The 23,968-nt window shown below is 56.0% G+C and overlaps 1 protein-coding gene across 4 annotated transcripts in view; it reads right to left on the reverse strand.

Moving 5' to 3' along the window:
- Window positions 1-17,527, reverse strand: part of NTRK3 (neurotrophic receptor tyrosine kinase 3) — a 337,492-nt gene extending 319,965 nt beyond the window's left edge. Inside the window, exon 1 of one of the 4 annotated variants that reach the window (XM_045522574.2) lies at window positions 16,485-17,527. In XM_045522574.2, the coding sequence (XP_045378530.2) occupies window positions 16,485-16,732 (248 nt within the window). In that variant the 5' untranslated portion in view covers window positions 16,733-17,527. The remainder of the gene's footprint in view (window positions 1-16,484) is intronic. The other 3 variants (XM_010962928.3, XM_045522577.2, XM_045522576.2) reach the window with 3 other exon arrangements.
- Window positions 17,528-23,968: the final 6,441 nt, after the last annotated feature.

The following is a 23,968-nucleotide window of genomic DNA, read 5'->3' on the forward strand; positions in this document are numbered from 1 at the left end:
AACCCTGCCATTTACAGCGATGGCCTTAGACAAGCTCTTGCATCTTTTGGCCTCAGTTTCTGCATCGGTGAAATGGGAGCAGCTCTTGGCTCAATGAGATGTCACATAAACTGGCCCGGTTCCTACGGCCCAGAAGTGCTCAAAACCAGCTGCGGCTACGACTGTGTGCTCCCAAGACTGGGACGAGAGAGCAGCCAGTAACACAAGTCTGGACAACAGAGACCCCCCTCAAAGGGGGGGCCTGAGTGACAGCTAAGGCCCAGAGGGACAGGATGACGGCCAGAAGACTTCTGGGCAAGGGAAGTAGGCTGACCAAAGACCAAGGGTGGGAAATGCTGGGGAACGTCTGGGATGCCCAGCCGGTGCGGTTGGCTGGGGGAAGGGTTCCTGTGGGGGCGGGGAGAAAGGGAGGCGAGACTCCAGAGATGCCACAGCCGGAACAGGAACGCAGAAGTCTGAACTTTGCCCTGGAGCACTCAGGACCCAGCCAAGGCTCCTGAGCCGCAGTCACCGAATTACTTCCCTGCCACCCAGAGAGTTTTTAAAACTCAACCTTGAGCCTGGGGAGGCCTGCTAAAAAACATAGCTATGCTTTCATTTCTCAACCCCATATCAGATGACATAGGTCAGAGCCCGTTCGGTCAAGCCCAGCTCTGTGGGGCGAGGTGAGTGGGGGCCGAGGTCAGGATGGAGCCAGGCACCCTATCGGGGGGACAGAGAGGAGAGGGGAAAGCCAGGCGGAGAGAGAACCCACATCCTGGGTGAGCACTGTCAGAACGCGCATGGAAGATGCGGGCATTCAAACACGTTGCAGCCTGGGAAGCTTCATTAAAGTCTTATGCCAAACACCACACCAGCTGTGATCTGACTTCCGAGGGTGCTGCTGGGCCGTCCATGTGACGGTCATTCTCCAGGTGCGGTCCCTGGAGAGGTGGCGTCTGGCTCCCCTGAGTACTTACTAGAAATGGCATCAGCCTCAGGCCCCACCGCAAGGCGGAACCAGAAACTGCAGGGTGGGGCCCAGCAGCCTGCGAGTCAGCAAGGCCTCCTATAACCAGGACGCACACACCAGTGTGGGGACCACCAGGGTCTGACCCCGCACCCTCCCCCCGACACAGAGTCCACCCCCAGAGAAGTCCTCCTGCAGCCTCAGCACTCCCCAGCCTTCCACCGTGTCCCCAGCCACCGTGTTGGAAGTAAGAGGTCAGAGCCAGAAGGGGCCTCAAAGATCACCTGGTCAGGCCTCCTGTTTTTAAATGAGAAAACGGAGGCTCAGAGATGGCCAGTGCCTCGCCCAGACTCACCCAGGAAGTCGGTGGCAGAAACGGGACAGGCCCCAGAGGTCACTCCGTCCTGCCCCAGTGCCCTCACTAACGGGACATTCTCAGGATGTGGCCGAATCCCAGGATCCCAAACTCCTCTGGGTCCCAGGGTCCCTTCTGCCCCACCCTCCATCCCGCCACCAAGGCTGAAAACAAAACATCATGGCACTGTGTCCTGTTAGCTGAGGGGTGGCTGGGAGCTGCGGGAGGGGCTCAGAGCCCAAGGACTAAAGGCAGACGGGGGATTAGGGCAAGAACTGAGAGCACCTACAACACCAGGGGTGTGAGCAGGGCCTCTGGAGCAGACCCGGGGAGTCCCAGCCCCAGCTCTGCCATGTACTGGCCGCGTAACCTAGGGCAAGGTCTGTAGCGCCACTCATAAGATAAGGATGCTAATGGTACCCGCCTCGTGGGTTGTACTGGGAACGAAATGGGGTTAAAATCAGACTGTCCTTAGAGCAGCACCTGGACCACGGTCACTGCGCAGCGTCTGCCTTCCCTGCAATGAGTCAAGTTTCCCTAGAAGGCTCCTCCAGCAGCTGCTCCACCGAGGGCAAAGCCAAGGCCCACAGAGGTGTGGGAGGCAGGAGAACGAGGTGCCCGGCACTCTGGGCAGAGGTGTGAGCACCGTCCCCAAGCTGGGATGTGCAGTAGGTCTGAGAGACAGTCCAGTAGAAATGTGCCCATCCTATTCGACCGGTCTCTACTGTACCCATCACGTGCTGGCTGCCTGAGAAAACGCAGCCCCTGCTTCTGCACGCAGCGCTTGGGAGGAAAAAAGCATGTCCAGGAGCCTGAGCTGCACAGGGCAGGTGGGTGGAGTGCCAGAGAGTCCCCGCCAGACTAAGATCCTGAGCGAGCCACCCTCTTTGTCCAGTGACCCACCTGGGCAGGTGAGGACAGGTCCTTGGGGAAGGAAACAGGGCAGGGCCCTGAGGCCAGAGCACACCTGACCAGAGTCCAGGCAACAGCGGCCCTGAGTGAGTGACTGACAGAAGGAAATCACCCGGGTGGGCACAGAGCTTGCGGCCCAGGACTGGCAGAGGAGGGATGGGGAGCAGGGAAGAGTGACCAGTCATTTCCATGGAGACAGGACGTGACCCTGGACAATGATGCCTGCAGGAGGGGCAGGGACGGATAAGGTTGCTTTTCCAACACCACGGCTCCCCCAGGGCCCAGGGTGCTGCTTCGAGCTGGGACGAGGGAGGGTGGACTGTCCTGGTCGTGGCCAGCTGGTGGGGCAGAGAGTCGGCTGGGTGCTGGGCAAGGGAAGCTGGGCCCAGTCTTTGCTTGCCTACCTGGGTGCTCATCCACCATCACACGAAGGAGGAAGGCTGACCCCCCCCCCCCAGGTCACCCTCTGACGGAAATTTCTCCCAGGAACTTGGCCTGGTGGACCCAGGGGATCAGCACCCCAATCCGCCACCCCCCCAGCCTGGAGGTGGAGTCCAGGAGGCAGGAGAAAAGGGCTTGACCCCACCCATCCTGTAACTACGGGGAGAACAGAGATCGTCTGTCCTGCTCACTGATGCTTTCCCAGCTCTCATAAAACGGGTCGGGCCCTCAGAGGCTCTCAAATAAACACGCCGAATAAACGCAGAAATAGAGAAATGAGTGCTTCGAGAGAGGTCAGCAGCTGGCTCCTGAACACGCTGTTCCCTGGGCTCCCGCCCTCCCTGTCTCCCTGCCCCTCCCTCAGGCTGCTGGGGTCACCATCCCCACAAACCACTGGCCCTCAAGTCTTTGTCTCTCACAGTCAGAAAGTGACAGGAGAAGAAACATAATTCTCCTCCCTTGCCTTGGACACATCACTCCCCCTAAGATACCGCAGGGCCCCTGTGGACAAGCAGCAGGGCCGGCCATGAGTCAAGGTCACTCCCAGTGCCACACTCTGACAACCAGCTCTCCTGTTTCCAATTAGATGAGCCTGAGAACAGGTAAATCAAGAATTTTTAAATCTCCATTTAGGAAAACTGCACTCTCTCCACCCCAGGGAAACCATATTTTCATATCTGTATATTTTTCTTTAAACTTTGCATTTGATACATTTTCTAAAACTCTGCCCCTGTTGCTACTGAGACAGCCCTTTGCGTTGGGCATCCTTGATTAAAGCTGGCCACCCTGATTTGACTCTGAACTCCAAGAGGGAGGGGCCATGGCCTTTTATTTTCGCATCGCTGAGCAGCAGGCCTGGTGCCTGGCTGGAGTCAGGAGTGAGGATGAAAGAGGGCTGGCTCCCTCCTCTCTGGGTCCCGCCGAAGGAAGGACTGAGCCAGCCCAGCCAGGGCTTCTGCCCATCCTTCCCCAAGAGCCCAGATGCTGGGATGTGCCCAGGCAGACACCTGGGCACCCCACAGCGCAGGTCCAGATGCAGCCCAGCATCCCCAGTGGGATGCACACGCCGCCGGTGCCAGGCCCCCGTCAGCTGTCTGTTATGCACTTGGAAGACAGTCCTTTGAAAACACAGAATACAGGGCCTTGCCTTCAACACCTGCCCGAGGGACGGGAGCCAGATGCCCCCAGAGGACACAGGGTCCTCCCACAAAAGAGGGACCGCTTCAACCACCTACTCTAGAAGCCGTTGCTCCTTTCCACGCCCTCCCCTTCACCGCCAGGGGCTTCAAGGGGCCCCAGCTGACCCCCCAGTGCCTCCAAGACAAGGCTTCTGCTGAGGGAATAAAACTACATCCTTCCTCCACGCCCCCGCCCCCTCCCCATTTCTCACGTTATTTCCCACTTGGTGTCTTATCGCCACATTTGTTAAAATGACTGCCACTTACGAGGTGGCAAGGAGTCAGAGACACAATCTGGAGCAAAGCTGATATTAAATAACTTCCGGCGCCCGGCTCGTCTGCCAGGGCTCCTCCTGGATCTCAGGTGGATCATAAAGAGGCTATACAAGACGAGGCGCCAGAGACACCCCACTTCCAGCCTCAGAGCCACGCCTCCGCCAGGGGGAGGGCCCTCCCTTCTCTGCGCTGGAGTTTCTGCACCAGTAAAGCCTGAAGTAAATCCTTCCCAGGTGAGCCCACACCCCCGACACACACACACACACACACACACACACACACTGAATAAAGGACCTGAAATAATGTCGACACTCAAATCCCAGCTGGAAGAGCCCTCTCAGTCAACCAGCCCAGCCCTCCCCTCTCCGTTTTCCATATAAACATGCTGAGCATCAGAGATCTCAAAGCTGAGGCCAACCAGATAGACCATGGGTTAAAGCATCTCCAGAAGAGTAATACCCAAGGGAGACACCAGGAGGGGTCTGGCTGTTAGATGCCAGGACTGGCTGGCTACAGTTCAGGCAGGTGCACAGGTGTGCTCTGCAGCTGTGGGCTCATCCCACTGGCCCAGGCAACAAACATTCCCAATGGCCATCATCACACTCATTTCCTCCAAGGACCACCTCTAGCCGCTAGCATCCGAAGGCGAGAGAAATTCAGCTGATGGATCCTCTGAAGCCTGATTTAGATTCAGTCTCATCTGCCCCCAACAATACCCAACACCTCCCCAGCAAAGTCCACCATCGCCACCCCACCAGATCAGAATACACCGCTGTTCTCCATTCTGGCCACTTGGTGTCACTGCTGCCCCCAATGAAATGGAACCCTAGTGCGCTCCTTGGGGAGTAAAGTGACCCCCACCAGACGGACAGGAGCCCATAAATATCTCCTGCACTGTGTCCTCACTTAGCCTTCTTCCAGGAAAAGACAGACGGTCAGTCATGGAGTATCCACCATGTTCCAGACACTCTCCACACATCCTACAATTTAATCCCCACAGCAACATCTCCCAGTAACACTTTACTTTGCAGGTGAAGAAAAGGAGACCCTAAGAAATTAAGTAACTTATTCAGAGTTTAAAAAAACAAGCAAGGAGGAGTGCCAGGACTGGAACATGAGTTAAACGCCAAATTCCATGACCTTCCCACTACCCACTTTGGCCTCCGTTGAGATATCAGACTCCATGCTATGGGTTCTGGTTAAATCAAGTTGCTTTGCCATGACCCTCAGAGATGCTGGCATCGGGGAGGAAACCACGTGCAGCTTTGTTCAAAGGCACGATCATAATAAGGCAGGATAAATAGTGCCTCCCTCCCTGCAGAAATCATGGTCTAGTGCCCTCTTGTGGCTGACCATGGAACTGGAATGAAGGTGCATGGAAGGCTCTTAAGGGTGGACTGGAGGGACTTAAAGGTCACCTCCTTCCCACTGGATTCCTAACTCCTTCCTCCCACGGCTGGTCTTGGAGCTCATCTGTAGCTGACAGGCCTAGTCAGTTACAGTAGCTGGAAGAGAATCATCCAGTGAGCGGTAAACTCTACAGGCTAAGAGGAACAGCAAAACCGCAACACCCGCGAGGAAGCGGGTGCTCCTGAGTTACCCCGCGTGCAGGTTCCTGGCATCCAGACTCCTGAGGCTGGTGAGCGAGGGAAGCAGGCAGCAGGAAGGCTCTGCCTGGACACTGCCAGTGGGTTTCCCAACTGCGGCTCTCAGTAGGAGCCATAACAATCTCTCTGTCCTTTTGGCAGATGTGTGCCTCAGCGAGATACACACCATCTTGGTCCTTCTGTTGCCTCCCTCAGCTCCGGCCCGGGTATTAGCTCCCCTGCAATCCCACTCTTCAAGGACCCAGAAACATCACTGGCCATCACCTCTGAGACTCCTATTGTAACACTTGCCAGTTTGGCCTCTGTGCCTTCATCATATGGGACACTTACCATGATCGCATTCAATCCTCACAACTACTCTAGGAAGATGGATGTAGTTAGCCTGATTTTTCAGATGACGAGACTGAAGCTCAGAGAGGTTAAGTAACTTGCCTAAGCACACACAGGGGCAGAGCCAGGATTTAAACTGAAGCTGTCTGGCCCAAGAAGCCACTATTGTTCCTACAACATGGAGTTGCTTTTCACACAAAAGAACCGTTGAGAATCTCGGGGCCCAGGAATTATTCTAACAGAAGACCCTGGATTAAAAGATTAATCTGCCAGGGTGTGTAGGATGAGTGGAAGGAGGAGTGACTGGACACAAGGAGAACAGATGAGGGTCACATAAAGTATCCGTGCCTGTGGGGATGAGGCTCTGGACAGTGGTAATAGGGAGAGGCAGAAAACAAGAAGGAGAGACGAGCATTAAGGGTTTTACACACACGCGCACATTCTCATCAAAATCTTCAAATAACCCAGTATTATCAGTGTTGTTTCCGATGAGAAAACTGAGATAAAAAAAGTAGCCAGCCCAGCGTCACACAGCTGGTAAGATGCAGAGCTGTGAACCCAAGCCTCACTGAGTTCCATCCATAAGCAAGGTTGTCTGTGCAAATAACCTCTGGCCCAGAAGTGTGGCTATAAATGTTACCTTCATCCCTGCTCTTCAGGAGACCAGCCTTGAAAAAGTATCAGAAATAAGGATGTGGAAGAGACTGACCACAACAGAGAGGGTCCCGCCTGCAGCCCTGGGTCCAGCAGCCATGTGATGGCATTCAGGGCAGAACTCCTGCCCCTGAGCTTAAGACCCACCACAAAAGTGGGAGATCCTGTCTCCAAAACTGATAACCACATTAGCAGGACAAGGCTCCTTCATGGACCGCCCAGTGCATGGAACAAGACAACACCTGCTCAAATAGAAGACTGCCTAGAACAGCCCAAGAAGAACCAGAAGTCCTCACCAAAAGGGAACAGTCAAAACTAGCCAGTCCAGGCAGGGCATAGGACCATGGTTTGCAAGGCACTTTGATACCCATCACTTTAAATGAGCATCTCTAAGAGCAGAGGTGGTCTAGAGACGTTAAGAGACAGCACCAAGCTCTCAGGTCTGGTAGATATCAGGACCTGGTACCTCCTGGTCCAGGATGTCTAAGTAATTCTTGGCATGGGATAGGGGAAGGGGCAGGAAAGAGAAAGGAAAGATGCTGCCACACCTGGGCCAGCACATCCAGTGGCCTGAGGGGGTTCATAAGGCTCCCTTCCTCCATCACACTAACCCCATGGTGTAGCCATCTGGCCAGTTCTCTGTGTCCCCACCAAGACTGATCTTCCTGGGTAGGAACCATGTCCTGTTCATTCATCTCCGTTACCCCCTCCATGACCCCAGGTGTGCTGACCCCTCCTGCTGCTGCCAAGACAGACCGGTGGGAAGGAGAGTACGCCAGCCCAACCTCCATCCAGCCAGGGCTCTCTCCTAGCTGCCTCTGGGGAAGCTCAGGTCCAGGAGACTCACATGCCTGGGCTGCAGATAGGATGGAAGCAAGGCTAGCTCTGCTGAGAGGTCCCACCTAAAGGAGAGCTGACCTCCCTGCTCAGCCCTGGCTCAAGAAAGGCTCTGAAAGTCAGGTCAACCAGTGCACATCTCACCGGACTGGAGCCACATCCCCAGCTCCAGAGGACGGCTGCCGCCAGCCTCAGACAGTCCTGTGCGCAGCACTGCCCTCTGGTGGCCACCGGGAGTCTAGACGCAGATGATCTCGGCAGGCAGGAAGCCAAAGGCTTTAGGGCTTGTTTACGGAGATCGCAGTCGTGATGTGCACAGAACACAGAGGAGATGTACTTGTACGTGCGCAAAGACGCCCCCAGATGCGCGCACACCGCCCAGCTTACTGTGGGAGGCAGACTGGATTAGGACTGCGAATCTAAGATCACTCCCTTCATCCACTCTTTCTCTTTGCAGGAGGCTGCTTTGCCTCTGGAAGAGCCCAGATCCCTCCAGCCGAGAGCAGACGCCAGCAGAGGGTGGGGGTGGGGAGGTGGCTCAGCCTTCTGGTCTCACTGTGCCAGGAACCCACTGGGTGACTGCGTCAAGTAGTCAAGTCCATTCACCTCTCTGAGGCCTCAGCTTCCTTCTCTGTAAAACTGGGTTTGGTCCCAATTATTTCTGAGCCCCTTTCCAGCTCAGATGATTTATGGTCTAAAGACTTGATCTTCCTAATTCAGAAACACTCCCAGACGTCTAGAACTGGAAATAGCCAACATGGCGCCCTCCTGCTTGGGGAGCCCACCGAGTATGTGATCACCCTGTTCCAACAGTGACCCTGAGAGGGAGACGGGCTCCGATTCCCAGAGGCGAGCCAACTCCCAGAAGGGGAAACCCAGGCCACAGAGGTTCTATGATGTGGTGAACTCTTCCAGCCAAGAAGTAGCAAAATAGGATGTTTCCACAAAAGCTCGCCCTGCAGTCTTAGCAGTTTGCTGGGTCCTCCAGCTCCCTCTGTGGGCACAGAGATAGCCACCCCCATGGTCATCACTCATCCCTACAGAGAGACAGGGGGAGCTTCCCTGAGCAATGGAGGTAGAGAGACAGGGCAAGAGGAAGGGCAGATGGGAGTAAAGCCTGCTCATTTGAGGAGGCAAGAGAAGGGCCAGGAAGAACCAGAATTCACCCTTCAGGAAAAGTGTTCTCAACATCAGCTTCCAGCTCTAGGTGGATACATCAGACATTCCCCCTTCTGCTCTGCATCCCGTGGCAGCCTTGGAGTCCCAAAGCTAGACATGGGAGAAGCCACCCAGCCCTCCACTCTCCCACCCAGGCTCTCTCTGGCCATGGGCAATCAGGGACACAGTCCTGCTGACCGTGCCTCAGCCCAGAGTGGCACTGGCCGGGATCCAGCTGCCAGCTTCCTGAATCCCCGCCAACCTTAGCTGGCACCTGGTCTCCTGTGGGAGCTGACCTGACCTCAGAGGCCAGGACATCATGGGGTAGTCAAGGAGGCCTAGGGAGAGGGCTTGGCTGACACATGGCCTCGGGAGGAGGCTGCTGTTGTGAACAGATCAGGAGAACCCCAAAGCCTCCTCCACCGCAGAGCCTGTCTGTGACAGTGCCGGCCAGCACTGCTTGGCCAATACCAGACCCACCATTATCTCATTTGCCTTCATCTCCAACCAAAGCCAGGGCAATTCTCACCTAGGGAACTGATATGTTATAAAATAAAGGATCCTCCCAGACCTTCATGTCCACCTTTTTATTATTAATTTATCATGATGGTGTTAGATTCGTGAATGTGAGCGTATTTCAGTGCATGTTTGTATGCATAAGAATACAGAAAAGAGTGTAGGCAATAGAGCTTAACATTAAATGTCAGACTCCTCTGTCATTTTTTGACTGCGTGAAATGAAGCCAGTCAAATCCATCTCTGGACTTGTTTTCCCCATCTGTAAAATGGGACTAATAACAGTAATAGTTCTAATAGTAGTACTAATAATGCTACTAATAACAGTATATTAGTGCTAATAATAATAGTAATAGTAGTGCTCATAGTAGTACTTATCTCAAAGGGTTGGTGTGAGCATAATGGGGTATACCCTCTAAAGTACTTGGAACAGTGTCTGGAACATAGTAAGTGCTCAGTAAATGCTAGCTGTCATGAGTTATCACGTATCGACAGCTTTCCCTTTGCCAGGTATGACATGGACCACTGACTTCAGAGTGCTGTTAAAAGACAGTTATTATTATCCTCATCTCACAGTGCAGGAAACTGAGGCCCGGAGGAGGGAAGGGGTTTGTTCAAAGCTAGGAAGAGGCCAGGTCCAGAGTTGCTCCTGGGGACATCAACCTCCAAGTTCCTCTCCCTGCTGGATCATTCTGTCTGGGGACAGAATCCTGAACCTCCCACCCAGGTGGGAGAGACTTTTGATGGGACAAGCCAGATGCAGGGCCAGGGGCAGCAGTGAGGCTCGAAAGGACAGGCTTCAAGCTGGCTGCGCCCACAGGTCCCCAACCCCTGTAAGTAACAAGAGCTCAGCAGAGCCCTCACCGAGCGCAGTTCTAATTGGCGTGGGCTGCCGGCTGCGAGGAGCCCTGGGGCTGCCAGCCTCACATAGTTGCTGCCTCTGGGGATCCCAGATTTGGAAACATGGCCCCAGAGGGAGACACAGTTGTGGGAGAGGTTCTGGCTTTGACAAAGTGCCCAGAAAGGGCACCAGCACGGAGTAAGAGAAGGCAGTGCCGGTACCAGCACCTGGGGAGGGAAGTCCTCCAGTCACCTGCGGGCCCTGATGTCCCTGCGCCTCTCTGCGTCTCTCCTGGGACCCAAGGAGGTAACACGAGGAAGGAGCGGGCCCCAGCGACCCCTTCCAGTTCTGAATTCCAGGAAGCCCTGCTCTCGGCAGAAAGCTGAGGCTCCCCGCGGGGGTTCACGGAGCTTCTGGAGTCTTCACCCTTGAGGATCTGATGGCCCAGCCCATCCCAGGGGAGCTGCCAGCAGGCCGGCCCCCAGGAGTGTCCGTGTCTCCCAACATGGAGGCAAGCAAGGACCAGGGGATGACAGAAAACCTGAGCTGATGGCTCAGTCAGTCACCAACAGATCTGGGGGATCGAGTTCAGCCTCCACTTCGACCCCATTGCCAGGACACCCAGCCTCCTTCCACAAGTCCCTCACAGATGGGCCGTTCCCATAACGCTGCCCCTTGGGAAAAAAGGAACTTTCTGGATGAAAACAGTCTGCGTCTCCCTCCTCAACAATCCACAGGGTGTCCAGCTGCAGGGCACAGCCAGGGAGAGAGTGCAGCTGAGGGACCCAGAGAGGGGAGCACCAGAGGACGGGCCTCAAGATTCTCCCAGGTCTTTCCTTTCATGAGACCCTCAACCACTGGGACTCCAGGTCTGCTCTTCATTTGCTTTGTTCATCAGGAAAATGGGCCTATTAATCCCTGCTTGTGTCCTTCACGTAGGGGTGGCAGAAGCAAACTCAACAACTAGAAACTGGAAAGCATGACAGAAAGGAACGGAGGCTATCGGGGGAGATGGAGCATTTACTACAAGGGACAAAGGGCAGGGTCGGGAAGGCTACTGGGATTGTCGTTTGAGAACTGGCCGGGCCTCCAGGACTAGGGGGCCTTAGAAATCCAGCTCCCCCCTCCCAAATAACCAACCCCTCCCTGGAACAGAGCCACGTGGGGAGCCAGGGGCTCCAGGACCACCTTTCGCATCATCAGCCTGGCTCCGTCGCAAGCTAGGGCCCTTCCAAGCACAACAGCAATGAGCACCAAGCTTTTCTGATTATGCATGCTTTAGCATTAAAAAATGTAGCTCATGGCCCCCAAACGCTCCTATTTATTAAATTATATGCTTATACACCTTCAATCCATACATTAAATATTAAATATTCCCTTTCCCAGACAAGAATAATTTGAAAGAAAAGTTCTCACATTTTCCTCTCACACCCAGCAGAGACCCCTGCTCGGGCAATGAGCTGAGGTTTTGCACAAGGGTGTCCCCTGCCTCGAGCTCAAGGTGGAGAATGGGCACCATGAAGCTGGGCGTCCAGCCTCTAATGAAAGGCCGCAGGCTCCAGCGCATTCTTGCTAAGCCTGGCATTTGCTCTGGTGACTCCAAATTGGGCGGCCTGGAGTCCTCTAGAGGTGGGAGGGGAAAGAAGGAAGGGAAACCGGACAGCGGCCAACGGCCAGTGAGGGAGCACCCGCTGCCCTCCTCCCAAGGGTAAGCCCTGATCCAGAGCTGGAGCCCTTAGAAGTGGCCTAGCAGAGCCTCCCTGGGGATGTTCCTGGGGCCCTGGGAATGCAGATGTCTGAGCTGAAAGGAACACTGCCCCTTGGCCTCAATTCATAGTTGGGTTTCCAGGCTCAGGAAGGCTAGAGTCTTCTACTGCAGCTCACAGCAGGTAAGGGGCAGATCTGGGGTGGGACTCAGGTGTCCCTTTCTCTAATCCTGCCCCACCACTGACCAACTGGAGGTCCCAAATGGAGGCTGGAGATGGTATCTGTGATCTCAGTATAAGCACCAGACATGGGGACCCCAGGAGGCCGTGGAGATGCCTCAGAACTGGTAAAGGCCATCGTGAGAGGGCCACAGGCTACCCACATTCTTACCCAAGGGTCAGCTGGGGTGGGGGCCCCATCCACCACCACAGTCAGAGAGGAGGAGGCAGCCAGCAGTGACTGGCAGAGCAAGGATGGAGAGCTTCCCAGGGGTGCAGGCACTGGGCGCTTCCCTTCTTCAGGCAGTGCAGCCCCTTTCAGCCATGCAGGAGGGTGCTCACCCGTTGCAGGATACTGGGCTGACTCCCAGGCTCCAGGCTCCGCCCTCGGGGGCCAGACAAGCACTCTCAAAGCTAGGGCCAGGCTGGGCTGGTTTGACCCCAAGGTGCACGGGCTCAGGTCTGCTGGAGCTGCAGAGCAGATGCTCTGGGCCCCAGGGTGTGTCTAGAAAAACTGACCTGGGCTGAAGATTCTGCCTCCAGGGAGCCCTGGAACCCACCCATCCACAGCCTGAGCTCCACGTAAAAATCCCTCGACCTCTGCCATCCAGGGTCCCCAGCTTTCACTATGGAAGTACCACTTTCCCCAGAGTTAGAACCACTTCCCCTTCCAAATCTCACCTCAGAGACCCCTCACATCGCTGCCTCCCTCCCTCCGGCCCAGCCCCAATGTGAGAGCTCCTGACTGAGCGCCATGATGTTCCAGGGGCCTGGCCCACGCCCCAGCCTGCAACCCAGCTCTCCCCGGTAGTTGTCAAGGCTGGCACTCTGACTCTTAGAAAGGCTAAGAATCAAGGAGTCAGAACAACAGCCAAAGCCCAGATGATCCTTCACCCAGCCAGGGAAGGGCCTGCAGGGAAGATGGGAAATAAAGGGACCAGAGGGCTGTAAACACCAGGGGCCCTGTGGTGGCTCGCGTGGAGACCCAGCTGGCAGCTCGCGGTCCCAGCCAAGAGCCCGTGGTCTTCACAAGCCCAAGAACACCCAGCCCAGCGATCCGTCCCCTCCCTCTAGTTCTTCTTTCTAACAGTCCAAGGATGCACCACTCCTAGCCAGGCCCCAGGCAGGCCTGGCCTAGAGACCAGACCGCCCACCTCCCAGCCACCACCCTTCTGCCTTTGTGACGTCAGAGCCTGGTTGGGTGTGGCCGCGCCTGGACCCTTCTAGGTAAGGTTACTGTGTGTCAAAAGCTCTGATGGCAAAGGGATTGGCCTCCCGAACAGAAAGAGGCCAAAAGGGAGGGCCCCTTGGGAGGAGAGGAGGTGAGACCCATACTTCCGCCCTGATGCCTGGCAGCTGATCTCCTCCTGATACTAACGCGGCGGCCACCTCCCCCACCAGAGGCGCCCTCAGCCAGCCTCCGATGGGTGCACAGGAGCCCCACACACCACCCCGAGAGCAAGGACCACAGGGAATCTCTTGTCCCTCTGAAAACTCAGTTCAGCACCCAAGGGAGGGTCCTCAGGGCTCCGCAGCCCCAAGAGCAGGAGGGTGGGTTGTATGGCAGCTGCCCCCAGCCCCCTTAGTTAGGCCTGATGGAAACCCAGCTTCTGCCCTAGCCTCTTCCTCACCCCCAGAGTCTGCCCAAGCTGCGCCCCTAGGCAAACACCAGCACCAAGAGCTTCAGGCTGATGGAAGGCTCAGGGACCCCGGACGCCATACCTCTGGTAGCATCATCAGAAGAACACACTCCTCTCCAGTAAAGCCCAGGCTTCAACTGAAGCTCCCCTCCTGAGCCACATGAAAGGAAGGTTCTCTCCTCTGCCCAGAGGGCACCTCTCTGCCCTCCAGGCCCTCCCTCTAGCCTGCCTCCCAGGGCAGCCCCTCAGAGTGGGGGGCCTAGGCCTTGGGGTCAGACAGGCAGAGGTCTAAGCCTGGCTCACTGCTGGAGCTGTGTGCCCTAGGGAAAGTTACTTGGCCACCCTGAGCCTCCACTCCCTCAGGGGTAAGACAGAGATGGTGACATCTGCTTCCCAGGGCAAGCAGGATTCTCCTCCTTCTCTCCATGGTCCTGCCTCTGGGCCAGAAGGCAGGGCTCTTCCCCAGTTCGGTCAATACCAGCCATAGATATAACAGGGCACTGGGGAGAAGGTGGGGCGAGGAAGGGTCATCTGACACATGACCTCTGACCCTCTTCCACCTGCCACTCGGCACAGCCGAAGTAGGAATCCACTTCCCTGGCTCTTAGGCGTTGGAGTGAATTTAAGGAAAGGAGCCCTGACTTCCTGCCAAAGATTTTGAGTCCCAAAACAAGAATGGGGACACAGAGGGTCCCCAATCTATTCTCGGCTCACTGTCCTCCCAGATGCCCTCTGGGGTCTTCTGATTGCAAAGGGGAGAAGAGATCACCCCCCTCCCCTCCCATCACTGACTTTTCCCGCAGCCCCATCGTGGACCCTCTGCCTGGAAAGACCAACCCAACTCTTCCCTATCAAACTGCTTTCCCAAGCTTCATTTTCAGAGGAGGGACCCCTCTGTGTGGCCGTAAAGAGCCTGTGTGATTGTGACCATCCCTGCCTCCCACTGGCTTTCTGCAGATACACACATCCTTGGAGTAGAGAAGAAGCTGGATGAGGCTCACCAGCTCCCAGAGACCCACACTGGGCAGTGGGGGCACCTTCTCGCCAACCCTTGCCCCACTCAATCACTTGGCAATCCCTAGGTCCAGTTCCTGAGCTCCTGGACCCACTGTTAAGCTCCCCCCACCCCACCCCCTACACACACCTACCACCACCCCATAGTGCACTTCCACGTCAGAGTTCCCCAGACAATCGCTCTCCCCCCTCCTCCCTGCATCCTTGGGGATGCTGGAATGCTGTGGCCTGCAGGTGGGAGAGGCTGCTGCCTTGGGTCCATCCTGTTTCTCCTGCCCTCCCCTTCACGCTACCCTCAGCTGTTTATCTTGTCACCCCGGGTCGGGTCGGGCCAGCTGGTGTTGAAGGAGGGGGGAATGGTACAGTCAAGATATGGATCAAGCTTGTCTCCTGGGCCAGGAGTCAGGGACATCTCCTGAACTGTACACTTCCCTTCAAACTGTTCGCTGCAAGAAAGCCAGCAGAGTCTCCATCAAGCCAAGAGGGCTGGCGGGCTTTGGAGAGAGCAGGACTGCAATTCCTCCCAGCTTTGCAGCCCCATCGCGCTGAGGCAGAGGGAGGGCTGGCGCCTGGGAGAGCAGCGCCCACGGCAGAATCCAGCCCCTCTTGGGTCTGCCCAAATGCTTTCCTCAGAACCCAGCCAAGACTTCAGGGCCAACCCTTCTCAGCAACCCACCCACTTCAGGGGTCTCCAAGGGGTGGGGGGCCTTGGGGGGAGACAGGCGACAGCTTTCCCCTGAACACTCCCAGTGCCCTCCACACCCTTCTCTGGATGGCAGGGTGGGAGGGGGTCACCTGGCTGAGGTCAGTAGAAGAAGATCTGGGCAGGCTCCCTCTCTCTGCCCAGGCTCCCTCTCTCTGCCCAGGCTTCTGCCCCTCATCCCTGCCAAAGAAAAATACCCCACCCCCCGAAAAGAGAGAGAGAGACAGAGAAAGAGAGAGGGAGCAGGCCACCACGGGTCTCACTCAGACGGGGCAGAACCAAGCAAACGCCAGTCAGAGTTCAATTTTCCAAATAAATGTATCTGCAGGAGCCTGTGAGAAGCCCCATCCCCGAAAGACGCAAGCCTGCTCTCCTCCCTTCACCATCCTGACTCGGAATTACTGGAACAGTTATCAAAGCTCAAACAGGGACGGGATCTGTAGGCGCCCAGATGCAGATGAGGGTGGGAAGGGGAGGGGGTGTCTCGGAAATGCCCAAAATGGGGTTGGAGAGGGCGGGCGAGAGGGAAAGGGAAGAGGTAGGCGTCCATGACGGCCTCGACATGTCCAAAGTCTCCTGCGAGCTGCCAGCTCCCAACTTGTTTACTTAACAGCGTGTTTTGCTGTTTCCAAAAGGAAATAGTTAATCCTCTCGGCTGGATCGCGAGCAGTCCCTATCTGTCACCTTCCCTCCAGGCTAAGCGCTGCCGCCGCCGCTGCTGTCGCTGCCGGCGCCGCTGCCAGGGAATCGAACATCGTCTACTTTATTCCACTTGAGCGTGGCCAAACTGTTGCTATTTAGTGGGGGGCAAAGAACCCGATTCGCACCCTCGAAACGAGCCGCAGCGGGTGGGGCGGGGGCGTGAGCCGGGGCCCGCGTGCCCCCGGCCGGCGGGGGTCCTCTCGGGGGAGAGGCGCATACACACGCATCACCGGATCACGCCTCGCCAAGGCCAGAGACACCTGGAATACGCAGCTCGGGAGCATCTCCCGAGCCAGAGCGAGCCTGACGCGCGGCCGGCGGGCGGCGGGCAGCGGGCAGCGGCGAGCTGGGGCGGGCGGAGGGCCGGCTCCCGGCCGCGGGCCGGCGGGCGAGAGGGAGACGCGGAGCGAGGGGGGAGGCGGGCTAGGGAGCGGCCGCTTGACTTACATGGAAGTGATATTCCTTGAGATGTCCGTGATGTTGATGCTGGCATTCCCATTGCTGTTCCCCGAATCCTGCCCTTCCAGGAGAGGGAAGAGGTTCCCATCGTCCGGCCGCCGGCAATTGATCTCAGTCTTGCTGCAGACACAATTTGCAGGGCAAGCCAGCACGGAGCCCACATAGTCCAGCCAGACGCTTCCCAGCAAGAAAATCCGCCAGAAACTACACTTGGCTGGGCAAAGAGAGACATCCATCTCCGATCGTTGCTTCTAAAAAAGAGGAGGAGGAGGAGAGGAGAGGGGGGTGGGGTGGGGGGAGTGGGGAGAGCTGGGGGGGAAGGAAACAAAGACGGCGAGGGAGGGGGGAAGGGGGAGGGGGGCCTCTGCCTTTGAAACGCCGTGCGATCAGATGCAAAATCCTTCAGCGTCTGAAACCATCGCGGCCGCCGCCGCCGCCGCCGCCGCCGCTGCCGCTGGGTGGGAGCCGCGGGGAGCGCCTAGTGGCGCGGTCTGCCTGGCATGGTGGCCGGCTCGGCGCTCGCCGGCTCGCCGAGTCCGGGGTCTTGGAAAGCGAACAGCGCTCTCCCACTCCAAGACTTTGCAGGGTGGCAACAGAGGTGGGGAGTCAAAAAGGAAAAAAAAAAAAAAAAGGAAAAGGAAAATATGGTGCTAAAGTCACCAAGTCCCACCTACTGGGCAGAATTAAAACGGACACACCTGCAAAATACACACACTCACACACACTCACACATCCACACACCCGGCGCCCGGGGGAGGAGGAGGAAGATGCAGTCGGAGCTGCAGCAGCCACCGCGAATGGCTCGCCGAGCGCCTGCAGAAATGTACAAGTGCTCTGAGCCTTACGAAACGCACGGGTTATCGGAGCGTCTTCCTCGGCTCCCTCCCTCTCTCCCCCTCCCTCCTCCCTTCCCTCCTCGCGGCCTCCTCCCCCCGCCCCCAGCCCCGGCTGGGAGCGGCAGGAGAGCGGAATCTACCCCCTCCCTCCCTCTCCCACTCCCCTCCCCACACCCCTCTCTCTCTCTCCCCGCCCGTCCTCCCCCCCTCCTCCCTCCCCACCCACCCACCCACTCGCCGGCTCGCGGCTCTCGCCCGCACCGCCACCCGCAGCCGCGCGGCCGCCCGCCGGTTCCACGCCTAGCGGCCCGGCGCCCGCTCGCCGCAGCCAAGGGGAAAGCAAGACGGAAGGGAAAAAGTTGCAGTTGGGATTGCGAGGGTCTGGACTGGGGAGGGGGACTTGGCGAGCTGACGGTGACGCGGAAAGACTCTCTCCTTTGCACTTTTTGGCCCTCGCGCTGCCCGGTTTTGCTGCAATCCGGACCGTGAGAGGAAGTGAAATGAACGCGGCCGAGGTGACCGGGGAGCGCTCTGGAGTCTGGGTGGGGGGCACAGGCCGGGAGAAGGCGACTGGGGGTGCAGGCGCGCACGGGAACCCCAGAGCGGCACCCAGAACCGGGAACCCGGGCCGCGGACTCGCGGTCCTTGGTCTCAGTGACACTCATTTCCGTAATCGCGAGTCCGGCAGCTTGGCTAGGATGGGAGGGGACTGCGGGGCACGGCTGAGTTGGTGCCCCCGCGCCCCCTGTGCCTTCCTGGCGGTGGGTTTTGCGTCCTTGGGCAGGCAGGGAGCGGGGAACGAAGGAACTAGAGCCGAAAGGGCTGCGCTGGAGGTCCGAGGTGGCCCCGAGCGAGCCGTGCGTGCGGAAGAAACGGCCGGCCAGGGAAATTGAGATGCAAGGGGCATTTTTTGGCAAGCACCAGGCCAGTACTGTCAGAGGCCGGCTTCTCGGGCTCGGCTATCGGGTACGTTGCGCTGGCTGCCGGGTGAGGGGGCGGGCGGGCTGCTTTCTCCGGATTCGGGGGAGCAGGACCTCCCCTCCTTCCCTCCCACACAAGCACCCCTTCCTGGTAGGGGCGCAAAGCAGGTGCAGCCCTCGACGCGAGCTCAGATCCCGTCGGGAGAGGAGGAGGGCGCCTGCTTTTTGCCTTGGTAGAGATTTTTCTTTTTAATAAAACGTCAGAAGGCCAAGTGTGAGGTGTTTGCTGAGAAAACGGGAGCATTCGTTGTGGGAAAGGAGAAGAAAGGGTTAGGGAAGTCGAGCAGGCAGACACACTACAGCATTCACACGCAGAAGAAAGCACAGCTCTCCTCGCCGACTTGGAGGAGGGCAGGCGAGGAAGAGAACACGCTGAATTCAACGCGTCCAGCATCTGAAAGGATTCTCCCCCGCCCCCCTGTGGATTCCGATGCAGGTCATGCAACTTGCGGGCAAGATGGGGGAAGGGGTATGCGGGTGCCACCGCCCACCCCTGGCGCAATCACAGGCCGGCCGGGCGCCTGCGAGTGGCACTGTCGCTGTGAGTAAACTTGGAAGAAAAGAAAGAAAGAAAGAAAGAAAAGAACATGTCTATAAAAGGCAATTTTCCTGACTTCCCCTTACATTCCACCTTCCCTTGGCTTCAGCAAGACTTACCCCGTTGCCAGTGTAGCCCCCTTGCCAGACTGGCATTTTGCCCTTCCACCAGCAGGAGGGGACAGAGAGTGGAGACCTCCTTAGACTCTCAAACCAGTTCCTACTGGCCCCAGGCCAACCCTGATATCCTTAGTCCTTTGGGAATCGCCCTTAGGGCTAGTCTGTGATTGGCTCTGGAGTAACACTTTGAAGGTCAGGAAAATTGAAGCAGTGTTAAAACTACTTTGACCTCTTTCAGAAGGTGGCTGGTGGTGGCAGAGAAACACAGAAGCTTTCTCTGACCATGTCAGAGCAGACGCCAGTAAGCAAGGAACGCCATGTGGATTTAGCCCAACATCAGTTCCCCAGCCTAGAACTGAGATGGTTGTGTGTCAAAGGTACCCAACACGCTTTTTTTTGAGAAAGAGAAGTGACTTTGAACACTTCCAGCAGAGAAAAAGAGGCATCCTTAAGTCAAAACAAATTTTAAAAACAAAACAAAAAAACTTAAAACCCCTTTGGAGATGGAACAAATGCAGGCTGTAAGCAAAGAGCCCTGACGGGGCTTTCGTCCTGACAGTAAAATGGGATTATGATGGGATGTTATGGTTATGCTAGAGCTCTGGGCCTGAGCCGGAAGTGGCAACTTGCAAGGAGGTAGACCCTTTGCAAAGCAGATGATGGGCCAGGAGTGGGGAGAGCACAGCTCTATTTCAGACCATAGGCAAATCACTTAAGCCTCTGGGCCTCAGCTTTCATGTCTGTAAAGTGATTAGGTTGGTCCTCGCTGCCCAAATTGTGGCCCTCCAACCAGCAACACCCACATTGCCTGGAAGCTTGTTGGAAATGCAGCATCTGAGGCCCCACCCCAGACCTACTAAACCAGAATGTTCATTTTAACAATCTCCCCCAGGTGATTCATAAGCCCATTACAGTTTGAGGACAGAGATGTTTACCAAGGTCCCTTCCAGCTGGAATAGTCTCTGATGCTACATGGACCTGGGTGGAAGGGACTGTTGAGAAAAAAAAAAAAGAGATTTCAGTGGTGTGGATTCTCAGAATATTATTCCGTTAGGGTGAAAAAAACTCGGTGTTTTAGACGCAAGGGTCTTGTCAAAAACAGACCTGTAAGGTTTCACTACAAGGGCAAGGAGGTTCTCACCCCCAGGGAAATATGCTTCATTAATTCTTAACCTCTGAGATTGGCCAGATTTGGATGAGGGAGCAGGAGAAAGTGTTCAGCGTAGGCACCCTCCTCTTAGTAGGGGTACGGTGCATTTTGGGGTGTCTTGTCTGCTTGACAAGAATGTTCTGGTTGACAGGGATGAATGGCTGTCACATCCTCATGATTCCTAGTCTCCAGCCTAGAGAGATCATGACCTAGCTTAGCATCCTGCCAATCAGGGGATGATCCCTCCCATCTCTTGCTGCCAGCACCAGTCTTAGAAATGAGGAAAACTACCAGGGTACCCCATGCTGATCAATAAGAGGCAGGAATGGGCAAAGTTTCTTGAATGATAAGTGAAGCTGTAGAAACCTTTTACATCTGAGCAGCCGCCTTCTGGTCCCAGGGGTGTGGAGAAGATGGGAACGTTCCTAAGGGTTGCATGTGGTTGCCCACCAGTCAGGCCAGAATGGAGGCTGCCTTCCAGAGCCCAGTGAGCCCACCCTCCTGACATCTAGAGAAACTGAACGCATGTCTCATCCCAAAGGGCATGTTCCAGCTGTGTGAGAAGCTGAGGTTTCTCCCTGACTATTCATTTATAATGTATCCCCGAAGCCACAATTCCTGCCACCTAGAAAAGGAGGGAGGGAGGAGAGATTCAGGAAATACAAACAAGATGCTGCCCAGGGAATCATCACCCCCCGGTGCCTCCCCACAGTGCAGACCGCTGCTGGCCTGCTGCTCACACATCTGCCTTCTAAGCCAGCCACCTCCCCTTTCCAATGAACCCACACCTGCAAGTCAGTGGCCATATTCCTGGGATGCAGGCCAGACCCTGGGTGTTTCAGCTTTACCCACATTGCCCTACTCCTGTGATGTCAGTCTATATCCAGGAGCTGTGCTGCAGGACTTTCTAGTCTGAGTAGAAATGGGACCCACCACCTTAACTCTGAGCTGGGAAAGGAACTATGGTACTAGGTGGCAACTGGGTGGGGGGTGGGGGGAACACAGAAGGAGGCAAAGGGAAAACTGAGCCCTGAGGAATTTGCTGTTCCAAAGAGTATGTGGAACTGGCAAGCTGGGACTTGGGTCAGAGAAAGGCCTGTTTCCTAGGTGGCCTGTGCTCAAGATGCAAGGGAAAAGGCATAGTTGGATGCTGGGAACATGTGATGGGATCTAGAAGGCCCGGAGCCAAGGAGGGAATTTTAACTCTACATGGAGTGGAAGCCCATCCATGAAGAGGGACAGTCAAGCTCCAAGGTGGTCCAAGGAAGCAGGGAGATCCAACCACAGGAGGTCCCAGCTCAGGACCCTGACTTAAGTCCCAAGATCTTGGGCACACACCTGCCAGAGGGTTGGAGCTACCTGCTGGCGGTCAGAGCGGCTCACTCCTGTCCGTTAAAGAAGATTCCCTGAAGGACTCCTAGCTCCTCCTGTCTGGCCCTGGTAGGAGTGTCTGAAGGGCTTAGGGGACCTCACCAGTGATGCTGTCCAGATGGCTGCGCACTTACTCCACGTATCCCGAATGGTAGATTCAGAGAAAGGGCTGGAAAGGACTCCCAAGGCCAAAGACCCACAACCACACTTGATGCAGAAATCCCCTTAACAGTGTCCCCCGGTGCCCAGTCTGTTCCTGCTTGAACACCTTCAGGCGCAAGAAGCTCATCCTGCCCAAGGCCCTCACTCTGTTCTCAGACAAATTTATTTCTTGAATAGCCTTCAGTTTGAAATAATGAAGCCAGGCTCCCTGAAGCATCCACCCTTGGTACTAGTGCTGCCACCTAGAAGCCCAGGGTGAAATCTTGTCTCTTTTCTGCAAGCCAGTCAGGAGGCTGCCTCCATCCCATCTCTTCGTTCAGCAAAATATCCTCGGTCCCCGCCCAATACTTCAACGGCCCCTTTAGGGTGTGGCTCCAAATCACGCAGGCTACAGGTGTTCTGAGCCTGGGGACAGGAGAGTCGGCAGCTCTTATGGGACTAAATATGGTGTCATGGAACAGACCCACTGAACTGAATTGACCACCCAATAGTGTATGAGCCTGGGCAAGGCACTTCCACTTCTCTGTGCCTTGGTTTCCCCATCTGCAAAATAGGAGTTTAACAGTATCTGATTCACAAGGTTATTGTGAGGTCATGCAGTGAAGCACTTTGCAGTGCCTGTCAGGCAGCGCCTGACACACAGTAAGTATTCGGTGAGTGTTAACTTCATTTTTCCACCTTTGAGGTTCCCAGAGGGCTTTACTGCCCTGGCCGGGAAGCTCAAGCCCCAGTGTTCCACTCACCGCCAAACACTCTGCCCCTACAAAGCTTGCCCTAAACACACGCAGAGTGGTGCCCTCTGGCAAGTTCCTGATGGGCTCAGCCCCTGCCCGCAGATGCTCTCAGCTAGCATTCTAGACCTCAGAGTCATGAGCAGCCAGCAAGGGTCCAAATTCCAAGTCCCTGCAGAAGAAGGCGCTGGGCCAAGCTGGGGTACGCCTCCACTGAGAAAGAACCCTTTGGCCCCCCTTGGTTCCTTTGTCAGCTAGTCGCTCCTACAGTGGGGTGCCAGTTGGGAGTGGGGTACTGGCTTTGGTCTGCCCTTAGGGGGTTAACTGCTGCTGAGTCACCACTGTCTGTGAGCAGTTGGGCTGGGCTAGGAATTTAGTGTGGCTCCGGTCCTGACAAATGGGGGTTCCCAGGACAGGGCCACTGCACCTCCTGCAGAGAGCAGGGTCCAGAGTAGACAGAGGAATTCAAGAATAAAATCAGGGAGCCAGAGAGGTGAGCCCCTAAAATGCAATTGGAAGAGGTTTGAGCAGCTTCACTGGCAGGGAATGAGGGGTCTGGGAGGACCGCCCTCCCATGCCCTCAGGATGCACCCACACACCCACCCTTCATCATAGAAGCAGCCCTCACGTGCTTTCCCGGAGAAGCTCTCGCACAGTAATTTACATCACACCCCATTCTGCACAATAGGCGGCCATTTACCTATTTACTGACCAGAGGGCAGGCAGGGTCCGTGGCCTTGACTTGGCAGAGGGGTGAGCTGAAATTGACAAAGTGGGCAAAGACATCTGGGCGTCTGCTTCCCAAGGGAATGTTCTTCCTGTAATCAGCTTTTAAAATGTAAGTTCCTTGAAGACAAGGAACTTACATTTTAAAGCTGCCTGTTTAATTTACTGATTTTCCTGCCCCTGAAATGATACTAAAAACATAATAGATGCTCTGTACATATTTATTAAACAAACCTCTGCACTTTTGAACCCTTAACACATTGTAAATGAGGGTTCACTGTCTGTTTCCCCCTAGATCGTAAGCCCCATGAAAGCCTGGATCTACCCAATGCCAGCTCAAGACTGGACACCACACCTGTTGGAGGTGATTTAATGAGCCCTTTGGCTGCCTGAAACCTGCTGTGTGTCCACAAGAAAAGTTTGAGACAGAAGTGGGGTGCTTTAGTCTGACCACCTCCTCCACACCCCAGAGTTACCCTTGCTCCTATAGACTTGTCTGTAGCAGGGAAAATATTAAAGGGCTTCTGGGAGCAGAAAGATGAGTAGTTCCTGTTCTCAGCTTCAAAGTCTGGAGAAGGTTGGGAATAGCAGCTTTCAGGGCAATGCCAGGTTTCCTAGGCCCTCCGCAGGCTCCCTTCACCCAGGACCAGCAGCCCCACTACTGTGGCTTCCATCCTGCAGAAAGTCAAACCCTTCTCTCCAGCTCCTGGGCCCCACTACATCCCAATGTCCTTCTTCGCCAGTCCATCCCACTCCTTCTCAGCTCCCAGGCTGATGATGTGAAGGCACCACCTCCCACAGTGCCCTTTTCTCCACCTGCTTCTCACCAAAGCAGCCTATATCACACCTTCCCCTGCCC

This window comes from Camelus bactrianus, chromosome 27 (genome assembly GCF_048773025.1).
Source record: "Camelus bactrianus isolate YW-2024 breed Bactrian camel chromosome 27, ASM4877302v1, whole genome shotgun sequence".
NCBI classification, from domain to species: domain Eukaryota; kingdom Metazoa; phylum Chordata; class Mammalia; order Artiodactyla; family Camelidae; genus Camelus; species Camelus bactrianus.